The 21,994-nt window shown below is 50.0% G+C and overlaps 1 protein-coding gene across 2 annotated transcripts in view; it reads left to right on the forward strand.

Annotated features, from left to right (window-relative positions):
- The first annotated feature begins 16,323 nt into the window (after nt 1–16,323).
- LOC147717726 (E3 ubiquitin-protein ligase TRIM39-like) overlaps nt 16,324–21,994 on the forward strand; it is a 112,668-nt gene continuing 106,997 nt past the window's right edge. Inside the window, exon 1 of one of the 2 annotated variants that reach the window (XM_086924507.1) lies at nt 16,324–16,903. In XM_086924507.1, the coding sequence (XP_086780633.1) occupies nt 16,481–16,903 (423 nt within the window). In that variant the 5' untranslated portion in view covers nt 16,324–16,480. The remainder of the gene's footprint in view (nt 16,904–21,994) is intronic. The other variant, XM_086924508.1, reaches the window with a different exon arrangement.

Raw genomic sequence — 21,994 nt, forward strand, 5'->3', positions numbered from 1 at the left:
TACATGGAAGCCAATAAAAGCCTGATACACCGTCTGCAGATTGTGCAGAATGCTGCAGCACGCTTTGTCCTGGATCTTCCGAAAGCCTCTTCTGCCACCTCAGCCAGGAAGGAGCTCCATTGGCTTCCGGTGCAGCACAGAATCGCCTTTAAAACTCTGTGTCTGGCCCACAGAGCATTCAAGGATGGTCCCTCTAGTGCTATCGGTTCTCTTCTATTGCGTCATGTCCCCACAAGAAGCCTTCGCTCTGCGGGACTCTGTCAACTGGTTGTTCCCCGTGTCAAACTCGCAAGATGGGGAGCCAGAGCTTTCTCCGTCGTTGCTCCGCAGCTTTGGAATTCCATCCCCATTGAAATAAAAACTCTCCTTTCAATCGAGTCGTTTAAAAAGGCTCTCAAAACCTGCTTCTTTAAGAGGGCCTACCTATGAGAGAATAGGACTTTGGGAGGGTGCTAGCTTCTGCATTTGACTTAGGCGCCTTGACGCCCACTGGGCTAAGTTTGCGCAATATAAGAACTGTTTCATTCATTCATTCAAGACTGACTCCCCCCGGAAGTTACAGTCTTCCCTATATAAGATATCTCTGGCACATAGGGAACACCAGTATACGAAGGCTCGTTTGGCCTGGCAGACGGACTTTCAGATGGTAATAGACAACGATATGTGGAGATATTGCTGCATTAATATTAGAAGAATATCGCCGAACGGTAAGCATAGATTAGTGCACTTTAAGTTCCTTAACAGGGTGTACTACACTCCAGACAGGCTCCACAGGTATGGCCTTCGTAATTCTGCAGAATGCGAGAGGTGTCACGCCCCAGACGCTGGCTTCCTGCACCTAGCATGGCTATGCCCAGGTGTGCTGGCCTTCTGGGAAACAGTCTTTGCCGACATCAGCAGCATGGTAGAGACTGAATTAGCCCCGGAACCAGCGCTGGCCCTACTAGGTCACTACAAGAGGCTGCCACACGCGATCCGACATATAGTGGACATGGGGATGATAATGGCTAGGCGAGTGGTTGCTTGTTGCTGGATGAGAGGACCCCTACCTACACTTAAATACTGCGCGCATGATTTGCTTTACTGCTGCACGCAGTCAGAGATTTACAGCGAGCTACTTCCCCCCACCAGTCGGCCCAAGAACTTCTGGGGTCTGTACCACACTTTTCTTAGTAACAGAAACTAAGCTGACGCCCCTGGGGAGGACCGGATCAGGGGGGAAGCAACGAGATTGACACAATAGAGGAGAAGTACAGCGAATCGCACGGTGGAACCTAAGCATCACACTGAGGGGAGGGGGGGGGGGTCTCTGTCAAGAAGTCGAGTGCTCGTTCAAAGAACATGTTTGCTGAGATGTGTTGATCCGCCGCTTGCCCGACTCTGGGTTGTTGGCTGAATGGCTGTGTACAGGCTATGCCAAGGAGGTTTCAATGTGGACCTGAAATGTACCGCTATACGTATCTGTTTTAAGGGAGGGGAATGTAATTGCTTGTCAGGTTCTTGATTTCCTAATTTCAATAAAAAATGTAATTAAAAAAACAAAAAAAACCTCCATGGCTGCCTCCTACTGGTCATTGCAAACATGTACACTGTCATGTAATGGTTTCAAGTAATCTGTGCGCTACCTCGGGTGCTAGTAGTTCTCATCAATGAAGCTCTGTGCACTGTGGAGCCATTACAATCTATCCCCTTGTGATGGTATAAGGTCTATCTCTTCCAAAGCTACTAACATGACCTCCCAGTCCTGTGATATAGGATATTTCCTTCAACCTCGTTCCTCCTCCCTTCTAAGAGCTGTCCCCTCTGCTCGACCCCACTTCACTAGTTCCCTCTGCCACAGGGCTGTCCTAGGTGGCCTTGGGGATTTCCATCTCATCGTCAACGCCCTGACTGCCAATAGGAGTGCCAAGTCTAGGAATTTCAGTTTAGCCTTCAATGTTTTGGACCATTTACGGGACCCCACTAGGCAGTACAGAGCTTCTTCGGGCACCGGCAAGTGGGTAGTGGTTCGTAGTGCCTGACATATCTCCGCCCAATATCCCCGTATGTGTGTGCAGGACCGTACCATGTGGAGGAATCCAGCCTCCTCTTCTCCACAACGTGGGCAGCAATGGAGGGGAGTCTGGGAACAGTCTGTGTAGCCTCTTAGGGGTCAGATAGGCTCTATGCAGTACCATCACCTGTATAAATCTAAATTTAACATTCCGCGAAACCCGCCTGGGATGCTCAAGAATAGTCTGCCACGCCTTACCCGCCAGTACCGTATCTGTGTCCTGAATCCAGGTATCCCTAAGTGTAGGGAGCGGGATTGCTGCGTGTTCTCTAATACCTGTGTATAGCCATCGCACCAGGTGTCCCCCCGCTCCCATGTAATGTAGTAGGTGGACCAATTCGTAATGCACGGGTTGGAGTCGTTGTGGTGCCCAGGTACTCCAGATATAATGTGTCACTGTGGCATTTAATAGATAAAATTCAGGGGGAGCACTTGTAATCTGTAAGAAGGATTCCTGATCTAACAGATTGCCATCTCCAAAAAAGGCACCCACCTCTTCTATCCCGGCCGCTGTCCAAGGGCTCAGTGCATGCCGTGTCAGTCTACCCTGATGCGTTGGGATACCCAATAAGGGGATGTTCGCTGCATATGGTATTGCCGATGAGGTGTATGATAGGGCTCTCTTCCAGCACGACAGGGCCGTGCGCAGAAGTGGATGACAACCCGGGGGGATGTGACTCCGGAACAACAGGGAATGTAGCTCTCGTTCTAGCCACACCGACATGAAGTCAATCTCGTGGAGATTCCTGCCAGCTGACCAGTATGAAAGCCACTGGATTTGACTGGCATAATAATAACCCCGGAAATCTGGGACTCCCAGGCCCCCCAGTCTGGTCGCCAATTGGAGCTTACGTAGGCTAATGCGCCTTCTGCCAACACCCCAGATAAGACTAATCAAGAGAGTGTTGAGCCTATTAAACACATGTTGGGGGATAATCACAGGCAGGTTTACAAAAAAGTACAGCAGGCGGGGGAGCATGACCATCTTAGAGATCGCAATTCTGCCCATGACTGACAGGGGCAAGGAAGTCCAGAAGCCTACACTATTGCGAAGTCGCGTGATGGCTCGTTTAATATTACCATCAAGTTGATCCTCTGGCGATCTATACACCTGTATCCCCAGGTACTTGAACGTGGTCTGAGCCACCGGGATCAGATGCTCCCCAAAATGGATGGAGGCTGGGCGTAGTGTTTCTCTAAAATAGAAGCCATTCGATTTTTCTGGGTTGATAGCCAAACCCGATATCTCCTCAAATCGGCAAAAAATATCATAAAGGGCAGTGTGGTCTGCCCCTAGGTCACTGAAATATAATAAGATATCATCTGCATACATGGATATCAAATTATGCGTTCCTCTGATCGGGATGCCCATTCGGTCCCCATGGGCACGTAGAGCTATAGCTAGGGGCTCCAGAGCTAGAACAAATAAAATCGGGGACAGGGGACATTCCTGACGGGTGCCCCTGTGCACCGAGTAACTATCTGAAACATGCCGGCCTGTGTGATCCGTAGCCGAAGGGTCCGTATACAATAATCTGATCCACTTCAATAAGGAATCCGGGAAGCCACATCGTTTCAGGGCTTCGAACATAAATGTCCAGGACAGAGAATCAAACGCCTGTTTTAGATCCAGTGCTATGCAGCCCGCCCGGGGATATTCCTGTGGTGTGGTCGTCATAAGTGCATACAACCTCCGTGTGTTCAGGGACATACTCCGCCCCGGGAGAAACCTGCATTGGTCCCGGTGGGTAGGAAGGTAGGATTGTATCCTTAAGGCAATGGCCTTACTAAGGATCTTATACTGGAGAGCATTGACAGGGGCCTGTACTTCGTCATTTCCAAAGTATCTCTGCCGAGCTGAGGTATGGATATGACCAAAGCCTGCATCGTCAATACAGGTAAGTGTCCCTCTTCAAACGCCGTCTTGTGTACCTTGTCCAGTACAGGTACTAGGGTGTCTGAATAAGCCGTGTAGAACTCCACTGGGAGTCAATCTATGCCCGGTGTTTTATTTTTGGTTGAGGGATTTGATGGCGGCCCGTATCTCATGCTGTGTGATGGGCCCTTCCAGCTCCCTTCGGACATCATCCGTCAGGACTGGGAAGGGAAGATCGTGTAGGAACCCGGACACTCGGCCTGGGTCCTCCTGGTCAAAGGGAGCATACAGTGCTCTCAGATGGTCGTGGAACGCGTTATTGATCTTGGATTGCGTGCGGACCAGGTTGCCCGACATGTCGCATATCTGGGTTATCACCGGGGGGTCCGTTTGATCTCGTATCAGGCGGGCCACTGGGGCACCAGATCTATTCGCTTCAGTATGCTTCCGGCGTAACTGAAGAACCGGGTTTTAGAACCCAGCGGCGCCAGAGAAAATGCCCGAAGTCTTCGAGTTCTCCTGTCTTGGCAAACAGAGACACGGGACACTTCTAGGTGACGTCAAAGACCAAGTTTATTGGCTGCAACCAGGAACACAGGTCTACGAAGCACAACACGGGTGGTTCGCTAGAGCCTGCACAATTTAGTAGAGCGAGACATCGGCTTTTATGCCAAAAAATCACATTCCTGACTAGCATCAATTATTTACAAACTATCCAATCACGTACTGACATTTCACAAGTATCGCATAACAACAAGCCCACTTTCAGTTGTCCAGCCCACCAGAAATGACAAGGCAAAATCCAACATTCTTGCTCGGACAGGCCAGACAAACCCATAATAAAAGGGCCTCAACCCAAATCATAAATAGGCCATAAAGGAAGGAACAGAAACAGATGAGAAGCAAGATAGAAGTGTGTGTGCATGTACCATAAACTCAACAATGTCCTGCTCTTTGATCTCTATCTGACCAGCTGCCTAACAAGGAACTGGCTCAACGAGGTCAGCCTCGGGCAAGGGAGTCAGTTCGTTCAGGTCACACAAAAGTCAGCTAAAGGTGTACGTGTCCCAAAGACTCGTTCGGCCGCAGTCATCGGCCAATGTGAGGGCAACCACAAAATGGCTGCCGTACACAAAATGGAACCCAAAGGTTCGAACGAAATCCCTGAATACATAGTGTTTCCATTGATCGATTATGACGAAAACACTCGTATATACCGCACTCATCATTTGCGGTCCGCTGATACCAAAATCGTCTAGATACGACGACCTTTATTTAACGGGTTCAGAATCACGGAACCTCAAATAGTCTTTGTGTGTCAATGGTTCTCAGTGTTTCCAGTATGTCAGCATGATCAATGTTCCCTTTCTGCAGCTCCCCACTCTTCTTAGGATCTATACTCGCCTCCCTTTCAAGCACCTTTAAACGGTCTTCTACCTCAGAGTTTTTTGTGGATTTCCTGCCTGGCTCCCACCAGCTGGCCTATGGCTGCTCCCCGCACTACAACCTTCATGGCATCCCATACCACCAAATTAGAGGTAGCAGAGTCCCAGTTTTCGTCGAAGTAGTTAGTCAAAGTATTGGACAATGTTGCCCGGAAGGGGCCGGCTTTGCACGCTCTTAACACCTTGTGTGTGTTGGCTAGGGCCACCTCTTGTTTGTGGGACTCAGCTGAGTCCCTTGGACCCGCAACTTCTCAAGAGGGTGCTGGTATTGATTTGCGGCACCATGCGTTGGATGGCTGGGAGCTGGTGGCGTTTATTCTTCGCTCCGCTCTGGAGATCTCGAAGGTGTAGGGTAGTGGCATGGCTTTGTCGGTGGCACTTCGCAGCCATGCATGGCTTAGGGACAGTGTGTTCCCTGAAAATATGCGGGAATGGCTAGTGGATCTTCCTTTTGATGGTTCCTTTTTGTTCAACGCCCTGGCAGAATCGGCCATCCAGAGGTTTTTGGAGGGGCTTAGGGCTCCTCCTCCTCCTCCTCCTCCACCTTCTTCTTCTCCCCCTCAGTGACTGGTGAGTTTCGCTAGTTTTTAGTGATCTTCTTTCCTTTGGGGCGAGTCACCCTTGTCGTTCTAGTTCTGTGTGTTTTATGGCCACTCGAGTTCTCCTTGGAAGCTGTGGTTCTGTTGGCTGCTGGACTGCCCTTCCTTGCTGTGTGTTTTTGTTGGATTAGCTGCTCCAGGTTGGCCTGAGATTGGGTCTCCTGTGTTTTTCTTGGGCTGATTGATAAGCCCTCTGCGGGTTATCTCCCCGTGACTTTTTCAGTTTTCCTCTGCTGCGTAAGTTCTTCCATAGAGGGTACCCATGTTTTGGGACTTAATTTACCCTATGTGGGGTAGTGGTAGCTGTTATATAGCTTGCTATGGGAGGTTGCGGTTGCCTGCGGGCTACTGCTCCCCTTGGCGTCCATGTATGTTGCGGGTGCACATGCTTTGTCTGCGCGGACTCCTCACTGAGGTGTGTCCAGGCTCTTCTCCACTTTCATGTTCTCTATCTTGGAGACTGAGATGCTTGCGTCCCTCCTTCTTCTGGTGTAGCCTGGCCGGTCTTCCGCGGGGCCTTGGGCTGTTTTTCATGCTTCCGACTGCTTCTTGAGGTCGGCGTTCTGTCTGATCTGTTGCTCGCCTTCTTTTCAATCGTTTCCTTTGGCCCTCTAGGTTGTTCTTTCCTCTGCCTTGCCCTGGCATTAATTGAAGGATTCTTGCCTTGTAAGGGTGTGGGGTGCTTCGGCCTTCCTGGGATTTGCTCTGGGTTCCTCTTTCCTCTTCTTTCCGCGCCCCCCTCTTGGGATAAGAGGTGTTTTGTTTGTAGGGGTTCCCTCTTGCCTGGGAGGATGAGGGTCTTTGCCTGTCTGTTGGACTGTTCCGGTATGGCTAGGGTATCTATTCTACGTTAAAGAATCTGTGACTAGTAGTCTCTATCAGATGTACGAATTACTTACCTTCGGTAATGATTTATCTGGTAGAGACGATTCTAGCCGCAGATTCCTTCAAGGCCCGCCCTTCCTCCCCGTTCTGTGAGGCCCTTATGGCTTGGTCTTCTGCGCTCACCTCCTGGTCTTCTGTGAATGCATTCTTTTGCTCTTTTAAAGAGATGATTGTCTTCTTTATTGTTATTGGAGGATGGGTTTATATGTACTCATTTGCCCCTCTGCTCTAGCCCAGGTTAGGGGCTTGCCTTCGCTTCTTCCCTCCCCTCCCTCTCCCCTTTGGTTACTAAGGGTTCTGGCCCCTCTGCTACCCTCTAGGTTGGGGTCATCTGTCCGTGCCTTTGCCCTTGTTCCTTTTGGGGGTGGGTGGGTTGTTGCACTCTGTGCTGGGCTTACCCTGGAGATTTGTTGTTCCTGTTTGTCTTGACACTAGTTCCCCTTCGTTGGTCCTGGTTGGGGTTGTAGGCCTGCTACATGTTGTCTAGGCATTTTGCATGTGTTCCTTGTCTCCAGGGGGAGATGTCCACATCCTGGCAGGGTGGCTGCTTACGGCTGTGCTCTCTTCTTCTTCTTTTTCTTCTTCTTCTTTTTCCTGCCATTGGCTGCGGCAGTGTTGACACTGCTCCTTATGGTGTTGTTCATCACCATTCCTTTTCCAATTTTCTGCTCTTTTCGCACACTGTTCCCATACTCCCACATTTTTGTCTGATGGCTCCGCGTTGTGGTGCGGAAAAGTTCTGCAAAGAAAACTGACGTAGGTGCGCTGAGGCGGGACTTATGTGACCTTGCTGACATCACGTATGTGGGCGATACCTGGGCGGAGCTGTGTGACGCCGTTCCCCGGCGCGCAGGGATGCTGGGCAAAACATTTTCCGGATCCCATCTCATGCCTGAGGATAATTCTACGTTAAGGAATCTGCGGCTAGAATTGTCTCTACCAGATACATCATTACTGAAGGTAAGTAATTAGTACGATACTGCCATGGCAAGCAGCTGCTCCTCTAGCAGACGTCCCTTCAGTGGGGCGTATTCTGGCAGCGAGGAAGATAAGGAGTTCTCCACCTGCCAGGCATGTCGCAATTGCACATACTTAAAAAACTAGGATGCGTGCAACCCAAAATCTGTCTACAAAATGCGGGAACTTTTAAGTTTACCTTTGGCTACAATGTCCTCTATGGTAGATATGCCTATGGCGTCACACCCCGTAAAGCCCCCCAACTTATGGATTTCTTTTAACCAGGGACAGTTCCAGAGAGGCGTCTGTTTAGTACGTTTGCGGTCCCATCCTAGTGCTTTCGGCGCTCTGTCCCACACTTCTAACGTGGCTTGGGTGGCTTGAGAAGTCGCCCCCAACCCCGTCCCCCATAAAGATAATACAGACCAGTGTGTGTACCCCTATCTAGTCCAAAGGTGGGGTGGTCTGCCGTGGAATGTATCCAGTCGTTCACCAGAGTTAGATGTTCTACCCAATAGTAGGTCTCTATGTCTGGCAACGAAATCCCCCCATTTTATTGATTACGGTGTAGTGTCATCAGAGCTCTCCTCGGTTGTTTCTCGAGCCATAGAAGGGAGCACAGTTCCGCATCCACAGCTCTGAAGGTTTGTCTTGGGAAGGGGGAGGTACTCGTTCTGAAGGGCATACAGAAAGCGGGGCAAGATAATTATCTTAAACATGGCAGCTCTGCCTAGAATTGTGAGAGGTTGGGATTTCCATCTCTGTATCCTCCACAAAATTAGCTAGCACCCGCTGTTATCTGTGGTGAGGTAAATCCCAAAGTAGGTTAGCCCAGTGTGTGCTATCTGGAGGGTCCCAGGGACAGGGGGCCAGACATCCAGAGCACGTGGACTGTAGATGACCGACCTGTGCCAGTTCATGGTGTAACCTGAGTAGGTCCCATATACATCCATGACATCGAATAAGGCTGGAATTGTGCCCATTGAGTGGGTAATATAAAGCAGAATGTCATCCGCATAGAGCGAGATCTTTTCTTCCCCAGTGTCTGCTGGTGTAATTCGGCACCCCTGGATCAGACACTGTCTGATCCTGCAGGCCACTGTCTTGATCGTAAGGGCGAAGAGCAGTGGTGAGAGAGGATAACCCTGCCGGGTCCCTCGCCTGATGGGTAAGTCTCCAGAGAGCTCACCATTTACCTTAACCCTTGCTCTGGGGTCTCTACACAGGAGCTCCACCCAGTGCCGAAACCGGGGGCTGATGCCAAATTTGACCAGGGTAGCCTCAAGAAAGGGCCAATGTTCTGCATCGAACGCCTATTCCACATCCAATGGCAGGATCAGATGTGGGTCTCTATGTCCTGGACCTCCATGAGCCAGTTAGGAGTCCTTCACAGGTTTAGCCGGGCTGCCCGTCCAGGAAGAAAACCCGTCTGGTCTTGGTGCGCCAAATTAGTGACTACCTGACGGAGCCTCAAGGCAAGGATAGTCACCAGTATTTTCACCTCCATATTGAGGGGGGATATGAGGCGATATAATCAATCAATCAATCAGAGTACTTGTAGAGCGCGCTACTTACCTGTGAGGGTCTCAAGGCACTGAGGGGAGGGGGGTGCTGCTACTGCTTGAAGAGCCAGGTTTTGAGGAGTCTTCTGAAGGCGAGTAGGTCTTGGGTCTGCCTTATGTGGGTAGGGAGGGTCGTTCAGGTCTTGGCGGTGAGGTAGGAGAAGGATCTGCCCCCGGAGGTCGTTCGTTGGATGCGGGGGACAGCGGCGAGGCTCTCAGAGCGGAGCTGGCGGGTGGGGGTGTAGAAGCTGAGTCTGCTGTTCAGGTAGGCTGGTCCGGCGTTGTGGAGTGCTTTGTGTGCGTGGGTGAGAAGCTTGAAGGTGATTCTCTTGTCAACAGGGAGCCAGTGTAGGTCTCTCAGGTGGGGGGTGATGCGGCTGGGGACGTTGACGATCAGTCGGGCAGATATGAAGCGCACTTCGTGGGGGGTTTCCCCTGCTTATGGATAGGAATTATTGTGGCCGTGCGCAAATCTAGGGGCAGAATTTCCTTCTGGGATGCATCTTGGAAAAGCTTCAACAAATGAGGGCTTAAAAGATCTGCGTACTTCTTATAAAATGTTGTGGGGAGGCCATTCGGGCTCGTGGTCTTACCAGGACACAGTCTGGTTAAAGCCAGTTTGATTTCGTCCATTGTGATATCAGAATCTAGTCCCTCTCTATCATCCTCATCTAATCGCGGGGTATGAACGTCTGCCAGGTAGTCTGTTATATCCGGTAACTCCTGCAGGTTCCGGGCTTCTTAAAAGTGTTGGTAATAGGACGTGAACGTCTGTAGTATCTGTGTATCGCACATCTGAGATATTCCCTGGGGATCCACCACGCTCGCCACCCATCGAGCCTCTACCTCCCTACGACTCAGCCATGCCAGGAGCTTCCCAGACTTGTTCCCCACATCGCACAGCCTGTGCAGAGTTGCTTGTGCCTTAGCCGCTTGCATGGCCAGAGCCCTGTAATGATGCTGTGCATCCGTTAACTGTCTCAGAGCCTGAAGGTCCCTCTGCAGGAGGTGCTATTGTTCTAGGGTGAAAATGTGGGCCGCTATTGCGGCGTGTTCCTCCTGAGCATTCCTTTTGTTCCCAGGCTATACGGTTCTGGGCCCTGTCCCGTAATACTGTTTTATATGCTGCCCCGATTATCACTCCAGACTGCACCGAACCCAGGTTTTCTTCTAAAAAAACGTTCTTGTCTGCTTGAAGGCCCAGGAGCACCTCCTTGTTCTGGGGGTCCCATGCCGACAGTCTCTAGCCCCCCCGTCCAGTACGCGCCCTCTCACCCACTCAAATATATAGGGACGAATGATCTGACAGACCCCGGGCCATGTACTCCGCCTTATAGATGTCCTGGATGGTACCCTGTGGGAAGAACACATAATCCAGCCGCGAATGGACCCTGTGGGCCTCAGAGTAGTACGAGTACCCTCACTCTCCCGGGTGCGAATGTCTCCAAACATCCACCAAGCCCAGAGCGTCGGCCAGGCGCGCCAGGTGTATCACTGGGGGCGGGTGAACGTATTCACCCGAGCGGTCCGCAGGGACGTGCATTATGTCGCTAAAGGCACCCCGATGATGTGCGTCGATCCCGGTGTCCCCAGTAGTATATCCGTCACCCCATACAGAGTCCTGGTCTGTAATTTTGGTGGGGCATAAACCGATAAGATAGTGACATTCCTCCTGCCCCATGTCCCTGTCACTCCCACATAGGTGACCTGGGGGTCTATCCATGTACGTTTTACCGTAAAGGGAGGTGACTTTTTAATCAGTGTGGCAACTCCTCTGGAGCCGGAGGTGTACCCCGCATGTGCCAGGAGGTCTTTGGAATTTTTAAGGATCAAGCAACAAGGCAGAGTTTGGCGGCAGTTTCTGTGCCTGTCCTTTGTTCTCACTGTGTTTGCTTTTCTTAGTCCTCTTCAATACCCAGGAAGTAGAATCTGATGACCTGGTGTTGGGTGCCCATAAATACTCAATTTAGCGGTGTTTAGGGGAGTTAATGGTAGTAGGCAATGGGTTAATTGCCACTACAGCGACTACGCCCCCCTACATGCTCACTTCCTGTCGGGAGTGGACTAAACCCTAACCCAGCTGTCCCAATTTCACCAAAAATAAAGATGGTGAAACCCTTCTTTGGCTGTTCAATTCTGGTAATCCACCTTAAAGGTGTGGCTAGCCTGTGGGTGCAACACTCCTCCTGAATTTCTAATTTTCCGGCTGTTCTGGGGCCACATAGACCCAGGGCTGGGGATGGCGTTCCCCGGGCCAGGGGGGGAAGGTTGGGTGGCATATTACAGGATGTTCGTGAACAGCTGACTAGGATTTTGCATCTATTAAATTGAAATATAGCAATGTTACCACCAAAAACAAGTTGTAACTAAAACGCTACTACTTATCCAGGGAATCAGTAGGGGGACAACAGAGTATTGCAGCAAGAGTTGTGCTTGTCTCCTGTGATTTAGTCCGATCTCAAGGTGTTCTTGGTTAAAGATCCTTTAACAGACTACCGCGGATGAAATGTTGCATGCATTTATAAGGCTAAATCCATGGAGACCCACAGTTGAAAGTTGGATTCAAGATGGAATGGAATGGTCGCAGGCAGAAGAGGTCAGGCTGAAACTTGTACAAACCGACGAAAACCTGCCAGATGACTAGTGAACCTGGAAAATGTTATTGAGAGTCTTAATATGCCCAGATGGGCTTTCTCTGCCTATTTTGCAGGTATGCAACCAATCTTTGGAGTTCGTAATGGTACCTTTTAAGTGGAAAAAAGCGATTGTCACCCTCTCTTGAAAGAATTGTAATCTGACTCATCTGTGCTGAGTAACTAAAGGCCCATCTCGCTCCTCCTGTTCCCCGTGACGATTCTGGAATGATATGTCAGTAGGAGATTATCGCAATATCTAGAATCGCACTCTCTCCTTGAGGATGAACAATTTGGTTTCCAACATGGACATGGTAGGAATCAGCCTTACTCGCTGGCTTGGAGTAGCTATGGATGCAAGTGGCTAGTGGGCAGTCCTGATCATACTTGACTTCGACATGGTTGACTACAAAGTTCTTCTTTCCAGACTAACTGCATATTGGAATTGGAGGCAAAGCATTGAAGTGGATGGAGTCTCACCTATCGGACAGATGTCAGACTGTAGTCCTGCCTTCCTATTGTTCTGAATTTAAAAATCTACAACAGGTAGTACCAGAGGGCCCAGCACTTGGCCCTATTTTGTTCAATATCTACATGAGGCCACTCATCACTTTGATAAACGAGCTCGGCATTAAGTTGGTCAACTATCCCGATGACACTCAGCTGATGCTATCCTTTAATAACAATCAAGAGGAGACAGTAACAGCAATCCAGAAAGGCATGCTGATTGTTGTCAGCTAGATGGATGCAAATTCACTAAAACTAAATGGGGATAAAACTGAATTCCTCTGCTGCTCGGCTAGCAAGATTCCCATAACTCTGATCTTTAACTTCTGGCCCCTCTCATCAGGAGACAAACTGGTACAATCAAATACAGTTCAGAACTTGGGGCTCATGTTTGATAACAAGTTATCCCTGGAACATCATGTTAGAAAAGTAGCAAGCAAATGTTTTGAACTTTTACATAGCCTTTGAAAAGTGCTACTTTGCTGACCACTCAAGCTAAATCACTTGTAGTGTACAGCGTCATACATAGTTGTTTAAACTACTGTAATGCTGCGCTACTTGGCCCCCTGACTACCTGCTGAATAGACTCTATATTGAACAAGTTTCAGCAGTCACACTTACCTTAAACAGACCTTGCAGATCATCAGCTTTGAATGCCCTGAAGGAATTGCACTGGCTACCTCTGAAGCCGAGAATCTTATTGACAGCCATGTGCATCGTGTTCAAGATATAACAAGGCATTGGCCCAGCACCCCTGCAACGAAGACTGAAGGGATATACTCCAGGGTGACATCTTTGCTCCATTATTGCAAACTTAGTGTGTATCAATAAGTTTCGGAAGGCCAGATATGGGAGCCGGGCCTTCTCAGTCAAAGCAGCTCAACTGTGGAACAAACTGACGCCATTTCTCAGATCCTCAACAGATCTGCTGCATTTCAGGAAAGCTCTGAAGACATGAGATTTTCTCAAATAATTCATGCCTTTTTTCCCATTGATGGTTATATATTGGCAGCCGGTACCTAACTACATGCATCTCAGCACCATGATACCAGTTTTGGTGACAGTTTGCACTGTATAATTGATATAAATAAAATGCGGCAAAGTGCCCTCTTCCTCAGGGCAAGCGATAGCAGGCCTTCAGATACATTCCTCACCAGGAAGGGTGGCGAGTTGCAAAGCGGCATGAAGTGGGGGTTCAGAATCCTCGTCGCCAATGTAATGTGGGCCCTAGGTCCACATGCTAGATAATGACTGATACAGACACGGGTGTGAATGGTAGATAACTGGCCACGAGCTTAGGCGCTCAGGCTCCTTTATCAACATGGTCACCTGACTTGTGACGCCTATGTTGGATGTGTGTGGGGTGGGAGTAAAGGCTAGCCCTCAGTGAGTGGCTGGTAAACTGGTACGTGCTAGAACACACGTATGTGCCCAGCAGGACACTACAGTGTGAGGGGTAAAGGAATGTATTGCATGGTGTGTTGGGAACACTATGCGATGGGGCAGCTAGAAAGAGAAGGTATTTGATGAGAGGGTAAGGCTTTTGCTAACAAGCATTAGCAAAGCCAATATGTCTTTTTATTTTTATTTATTTAATGTTATTTTATATAGCGCGAACTTTACCCGAAGGTGTCAGAGCGCTTTACATAAGAACCAGTTGCAAAACATAAGGACTTAGGATTACATGTGTTACATAAAAGATACAAACAGAAAAAATTGCAAATGTACAAGATGTAAAGTCACACAAGGAAGAGATACAAACAAAAAGAAAAATTGCAAATGTACAGATAGTAAAGTCACTCAAGGAAGAGATACAAATGGATATACTCTAAGAGTTGGCCCTCCCAGACAGTTCGGATGACTGCCGGGAGACACCGACGGACAGAGCGGTGCTCCTTATACCTGAGCCGCAGCCAGGTGGGGTGAAGCGCCTCAACCACCACAAATGGTATGTGGTTGAGCATACGACCTGGATATATCAGGTGATATTTATTTTAATATTTCATTTCACAAAAAGCAGTAGTCTATGAACAACGGGTCCTGAAGAATGCATGAAAACTTTTTTTCTTATATGCAGAAACATGTTGACCACTACTGACAACGGATATTATTTCAAATCCGTGTTTGAACTTGTCTTTTAGCTTTGGGGGACTGGGAGATACTAATAAAATTACCTGCTTCTACCCAGTGCACCTAATTTTAATACCTCTCACTATTCACTTTTCTTACCTTACACTGCTTTTTTTCAGTCGCCATATCAATACTAGTAAATACTTCCCTCCAACAACACTTCTCTTTCTTTACAAACGGTCATGGTACTAACTGACCGGCCGTTTTGTTATGTCTCCTGGGCAAGGAGTATCCAAATGATGAAAAAGAGGGCAGTACAGTGTGGCGTCTGATGGAAATTTCTTCTGTATGCCCTTGAGTCTTAACCTGGCGACTATCACACTGAAATCTGCATGGTGTGTTCCCACTTTTGTTTTCTGTATGGTGTTAAGTTTGTTGTCCATAGTGAATGACCTACTTGTTGTTGGACTCCTAGGTACTCTTGAGTGTATTGATATACTCTAAGAGTCACATAGGAATGGTAGAGAGTACAAAGGTCTACTACATATACTAGTGATTAGAGTTATCTCTATATACATAAGGAAGGGATACGCATGGATATACTCTAAGAGTCACATAGGAATGGTAGAGAGTACAATGGTCTACAGCATATACTAGTGATTAGAGTTATCTATATATATATATATATATATATATATATACATACATACATATATATATATACATACACATAAATAGTAGAAATGGGTGGGAGTAGGGAGGGTGGGAGGGATACTGGGGTATGGAAAAAAGGCAAATCAGAAACATTTGAGGATCGTCAAGGGGGAAACGAGGGAGAAGGGGAAAGGACAAGCTGGTGGGCCAGGGTCAGGAGAAGAAAGCGGCTGAGAGCAGCAGCAAAATGGCGGCCATAGAGGAGCAGAGCAGAGGGGGGCAGCCACAGGAGCAAGGAGGGAAGGGGATTGAGGAACCACCGAAGCTAAAACGAGTCAATTGGATGGGCAAACCCACAGGGGCCATTGGGCAGCAGAGTCGCCGAGGATTTTCAAAGGCGCAGTCTCTGGGTCGACTTTGCAAGCACTATTGGTTTTGTAAGTGTTTTGTTCAGCCATGTTGTACAGCAGTGCAACTGCAGTCCGACATTGCTGGACCTAAAGGGAAGAAAGCGCTATGAAGCGTCCACTGCTGACCGCGTTGTAACACTTTTTGTCTTCTTTTTTCAGCCATGCTGTACAGCAAAGCTACAGCTGTACAGTACAACGTGGCTAAAACACATTGACAAAGACAGTAGCTCTTGCAAAAGCGATACCTATTGGCTTTTCCAATGCTTGTTTTTTTGTAGGCCCGGGTAATTAAGCGATTTGCCTAGAATCACAAGATACTGAGCCAACTCGACACTCGAACCTAGTTCCCCCGTTCTAAAGGTATGTCGAATACAGGACCTCTTCACTAGGCCCAGATCAAATCAGGGGCGAACTTAGACTTTGTTTCAGACAAATCAGCATGGTGGGTGATGTCCGATATTTTAGTTCAGCTGCTGCCACTGCCAGTCTGAAGGGAGTCACGAGCATCTCACCTGCTGGCACGCCCAGTCTACAAGAGTCACGCACAGTCCACAAGAGTCACGCCCAGTCTACAAGAGTCACGCCCATCTCAGCAGCAGGGAAGTCACGCCTACCTCAGCTGCAGGCACCAGTTCAGACAGAGTTAAATCTATCTCAGCTGCAGTAACTCACGGCTCAGTGGGGGACACGCCTATGTGAACTGCAAACCCAACCCAGCTCATTTGCATGTGGCTTAAGGGAACCGTGGTGTGTCGAGGGATCATGACTAGACAGAGACACGCCCAGTTCACAGTCTGAGAAACGAAAGTTCACCGCTCCCCGCGGGATAATGGCCGCTGCGAACCATCTCCAGGGTCTGAAGGAAGAAGCCACCTGCGCCATATGTCTGGAATATTTCACACACCCCGTGTCTGTGAAGTGTGGGCATGCCTTCTGTCTGTCGTGTATCACTCGGTGCTGGGAGGGGCTGGAGACAGACTTCTCCTGCCCCGAGTGCAGAGAAACTTCTCTAAACAAAACCTTAAGACCCATCAGACATTTGGGAAACATGGTGGAGCTGCTCAAACAGATTCAGACCCCGAGAGCGACTTCCCAGGATGAGAACTATGAGAACCTGTGTAGAGAACACGAAGAGAAACTGAAACTGTTCTGTGAGGATGACCAGGAGCCCATCTGTGTGGTTTGTCGAGAGTCCAGAGAACACAAGGCTCACTCTGCGCGCCCCATTCGGGAGGCTGCCCAGGAGTACAAGGTGAGTCTGCGATGGGCGTGTGATTGAGGTGTGTATGAGTATGATATATGGAAGGGGGTTCGCAGTGCTCCTATTCCAGAGGCTACCCAGGAGTACAAGGTGAGTGTGCGATGGGCGTGTGACAGAGGTGTGAACGCCACAGCTCTCTGATCTATGGGAGGGGACTCGCAGTGCCCCCATTACACAGGCCGCCGGTACAGGTGCGTGATTGGGGCCCTAATCTTCTGCAAGCTGCTCAGGAGAACCGTGTCTGTCTGCCACCACCAGGCGGTAAGTCCCATAGGGCTGACAGGTCTTAAGTCGTCTCACACCCCCACCCGTCGCGTGTCTCAGCCCGGGGGCTGCTGCAGCTCGAGCTGCTGTGTGCTGGGCTGGGCTGGGCAGGGCAGTGTCTGGAGTCTTATCTCTGGCACCCAGTGGTCGAAGTGGGGAAAAAAAAGTAGGGGAACTGTGGGTGGAGAATCAGGGGGCGGGAATAACCGAAGATTGAATCAGTGGGCGGAGTCAGGGGCGTGGCTAGAAATAGCAAAACATAGCAATTTTTAGTACGTTTAGCATCTCGCTAACCAGTTACAGCTTATAACGTTATTTAATTAAAACAATGGATAAACATGTTTATTTGAGGTTTAATTCAGGAAAAAGCAAACACTCATAGGGAATACAGGTTTATGTAAAGCGTGTGAAATATAAGCAGAAACAACATGTTACCTTAATGCTTTTACTCTCATTGTTCAGAAATCCATGATTATTTTTTGTTTCAAACATTGAGGTCATGAATACCGGGCTCCTCCTGTACACATGTGCTAAGGAGGGCTCAGAAGAGAAAGGGACTCTTCAGGAGAATCTCGACTCACGGAAACCCACAAAGGCTCCTTCATATTCATGTCAGCCAGCCAGCTGCTCAATCATAATATGGCAAAAAGAATAATCTAGTGGACAGAATGCAGAACAATGTCATACATTCACCCCAGTACAGAGATCTGGGCCTAAATCCATTGTTTCTTTGCTCACCAGGCCATTCCAGTTTGGACCCAGCCATTTGCAAATCAGTCTTGACCCTGAGCCTCATGGGAACAGCCCAGCCTGAACTGCCAAGCCAGGGCCTCCCTGGACTGGAAACAAGCATCCTAGGACCGGTTTCGGGCTTTCAGGCCTCATCAGCCAGGATAGCTTGCTTCCAGTGGCATGAAGAGCACGGAACCCACGTCTGGGCATACCCGCCCCACTCAGGGTGACAAATGCAAAAAGAACAATTGATGAACAGAATGCAGAACAATGTCATACATTCACCCCAGTTCAGAAATCAGGGCTTAAAAATCCATTGTTTTTTGCTCACCACCTCTCCTGCCCCGTCACCTCTCCTGCCCCGTCTCCTCTCCGGCCCGGTCACTACTCCTCTCCTGCCCTGTCACATCACCTGCCTGTCATGTCACCTGCCGGTCACTTCTTCTGCCCAGTCACTTCTCCTGCCCTGTTGCCTCTCCTTCTCCATCACTTCTCCTGTCCCGTCACTACTCCTGTCCCATCACTACTCCTGTCCCGTCACTTCTGCTCAGGAGAACCGTGTCTGTCTGCCACCACCAGGCGGTAAGTCCCATAGGGCTGACAGGTCTTAAGTCGTCTCACACCCCCACCCGTCGCATTGCTCCTGCCCAATTCACTACTCCTGCCCCATTCACTGCTCCATCCTCATTCACTGCTCCTGCCCTGTTCACTGCTCCTGCGCATGCCTAATCACCGCTCCTGCCCCGTCACCTCTCCTGCCCATCACATCACCTGCCTGTCATCTGCCAGTCATTTCTTGTGCCCGGCCACCTCTCGTGCCCTGTTGCCTCTCCTTCCACGTCACCTCTCCTGCCCCGTTCACTGCTCCTGCCCCGTTCACTGCTCCTGCCCCGTTCACTGCTCCTGCTCATGCCTAAACATCGCTCATGCCCCATTACTTCTCCTGCCCCGTCACCTCTCCTGCCCCGTCACCTCTCCTGCCCCGTCACCTCTCCTGCCCATCACATCACCTGCCTGTCATGTCACCTGCCAGTCATTTCTTGTGCCCGGCCACTTCTCCTGCCCTGTTGCCTCTCCTTCCACGTCGCCTCTCCTGCCCCATCACTTCTCCTGCCCCATCACTTCTCCTGCCCCGTTCACTGCTCCTGCCCCGTTCCCTGCTCCTGCCCCGTTCCCTGCTCCTGCCCCGTTCACTGCTCCTGCCCCGTTCACTGCTCCTGCCCCGTACACTGCTCCTGCCCCGTACACTGCTCCTGCCCCGTACACTGCTCCTGCCCCGTACACTGCTCCTGCCCCGTACACTGCTCCTGCCCCGTACACTGCTCCTGCCCTGTACACTGCTCCTGTCCTTTCACCGCTCCCGCCCGGTTACTGCTCTAGCCCATGCTCCGTCACCTTCCCTGCTCCGTCACTTCTCCTGCCCGGTTACCTCTCCCGCCCAGTCACCTCTCCTTTCCTGTTGCCTCTCCTGGCCTCTCACTTTTCCCGCCCGTCACTTTTCCTGCCCCGTCACTTTTCCTGCCCCGTCACGGCTCCTGCCCGTTCACTGCTCCTGCCCGTTCACTGCTCCTGTCCGGTCAGCACTCCTGCCCGATCACCGCTCCAGCCCCATAACTTCTTCTGTCCCATCACTCCTCCTGCCCCGTTCACTGCTCTTATCCTTTCACTGCCCCTATCCGTACACTGCTCCTGCCAGTTACCGCTCCTGCCCATGCCTAATCACCGCTCCTGCCCCGTTCACTGCTGCTGCCCCGTTCACTGCTGCTGCCCCGTTCACTGCTGCTGCCCCGTTCACTGCTGCTGCCCCGTTCACTGCTGCTGCCCAGTTCACTGCTGCTGCCCAGTTCCCTGCTCCTGCCCAGTTCCCTGCTCCTGCCCAGTTCCCTGCTCCTGCCCAGTTCCCTGCTCCTGCCCAGTTCCCTGCTCCTGCCCAGTTCACTGCTCCTGCCCAGTTCACTGCTCCTGCCCCGTTCACCGCTTCTGTCCTTTCACCGCTCCCGTCCGGTTACTGCTATAGCCCATGCCCCGTCACCTTCCCTGCCCCGTCACCTTCCCTGCCCCGTCACTTCTCCTTTCCTGTTGCCTCTACTGCCCTGTCATTGCACCTGGCGTCTCACTTTTCCTGCCTCATCACATTTCACACCCAGTCACTTTTCCTGCCCCGTCACGGCTCCTGCCCGTTCACAGCTCCTGCCCGTTCACTGCTCCTGTCCGGTCAGCACTCCTGTCCGGTCAGCACTCCTGCCCGATCACCGCTCCTGCCCCGTCACTTCTCCTGCCCCGTCACTTCTCCTGCCCCGTCACTTCTCCTGCCCCGTCACCTCTCCTTTCCTGTCACCTCTCCTGTCCCGCTACTGCTCCTGACACGTCAACTCTCGTGCCCTGTTGCTTCTCCTATCCGTTACTTCTCCTGCCCGTCACTCCTCCTACCTGTCACTTCTCCTGCCCGGTCACCTCTCCTGCCCTAGTACCTCTCCTTTCCTGTCCCCTCTTCTGTCCGGTCACTGCTCCCACTGCTTCTGCCCAGTTCAATCTGTGTACAACATTGACAAATTACACAAGGTGTCAAGTTCCCCACAGTACTCTGTCTGGGGAAAGCTCCTCTGTAATCACCAAGCCCGGAATGGCCATAGCGGGCACCGGGCGTTTCCCCGGTAGGCTGCTAGGGTGGGGGCTGGTTTTGGGCCCCTGGGACGCTGATTTTGTTATTGGGGGTCGGCAATATCGGCCCCCTGTAACAAAATCGGCCAAAACTGAAATGGAACTGGAAATATTATCTGTGACCTAATACTGGTACTCTGTGAATTTCACGGAAAAGAAATGAAAAATGTATGTATGAAACTGTTTTAATGTAAAGTGCTCTTATACCTATTATGTTAAGTATGAACTATAAAAAGAAATGCATAGTAAAAAAAAAAAAATATATAACACAGGGATAGGGTTGACGGTGATAAGGACTAATATAAAAAGAGAGGTAATCCAATTGATTTGCAAATGGCTGATGATGAGAAAATCAAGTAATGTCTCTCAACTCCCGACAATAAGGACCGCTGAACACAAGTGGCAATGGGTGGTAGCAAGAAGTCTGTAGTAAAGTACAGGAAGGTACAAAGCATTACGACATTAGTGCAATGAAGTTTTTTGTTATAGGTCTGGGTGAAACTGGTCTCTGAAATACGGCCACTAATTCTTATTTGTGAGTTCACTTGGTAGAAGGCAGATTTATTGCCCAAAACAGAAAGCACATATGCTCAAGCTGCTGGGCTGCACTCCCCCTCACCCCAGGGGAGGCCCGCTGAGCAGTTTGCCGGGGCCGGTTTCTGTACCCAATCAGGCCCTGGTAATCACCAACCCCGATCTCACTCACTTGAAGTGCTAAAGGCCGAGGGCGGGCGCATTGTCATTTCAAAGAGGATAATCAGCCTCAAATGGAATGACAATGGGCCTGCCCTCGGTCTGTGTGAGCTCAGGGAGGGGTTGCTGCAGCCTCTGGAGTTCACAGGGAAGTGCGAGCAACCCCTGGAATCAATGAAAAAAGTTATCGTTTTTTTTTATTAGGACTATTCTTGCCTTCCCGGGATGCTTTTTATGAAAGTAAGAAGTGGGGGAATGGACTGAAATATTTTTTAGAAGTAGGGGCACGCCGTGCCCTTCTGTTCCCGCCCACTTCTACCACTGCTGGCACCCCTGAGTTTTTCTCAGGTCTTAGAAACGAATTTGCATATTTACCTACCTTTGAAAACTAGTTACCTAGGCTTCGTTTTTTTCTGATTAGCCCATGGGCCACACTCTGCCTATTCCATACATTTGTGTTTTACAATTAGTGCAGTGGTTCCCAAACTTTTGACTCCTGAGGACCCCCACTGAATCACTACTGGAAGCCGGGGACCCCAAAGCAATTTGTACAATTTAAATTTCTTTTTAAAAACGCCTTTTGAAGCAGAGGCAATTTCAAGAGGGAGACCGCCTGAATTGGGTCTATTGGCATGGACATGTATGCATATAGCAGTGTATTATTTAGTGGTACAAGTCTCCTGCTCTCAGCCATAGCAGCACCTCTACATTCTCATTCCAGAGCCTTGAGTG

The sequence above is a fragment of the Lissotriton vulgaris genome, chromosome 5 (assembly GCF_964263255.1).
Source record: "Lissotriton vulgaris chromosome 5, aLisVul1.2, whole genome shotgun sequence".
Classification (NCBI taxonomy): Eukaryota; Metazoa; Chordata; class Amphibia; order Caudata; family Salamandridae; genus Lissotriton; species Lissotriton vulgaris.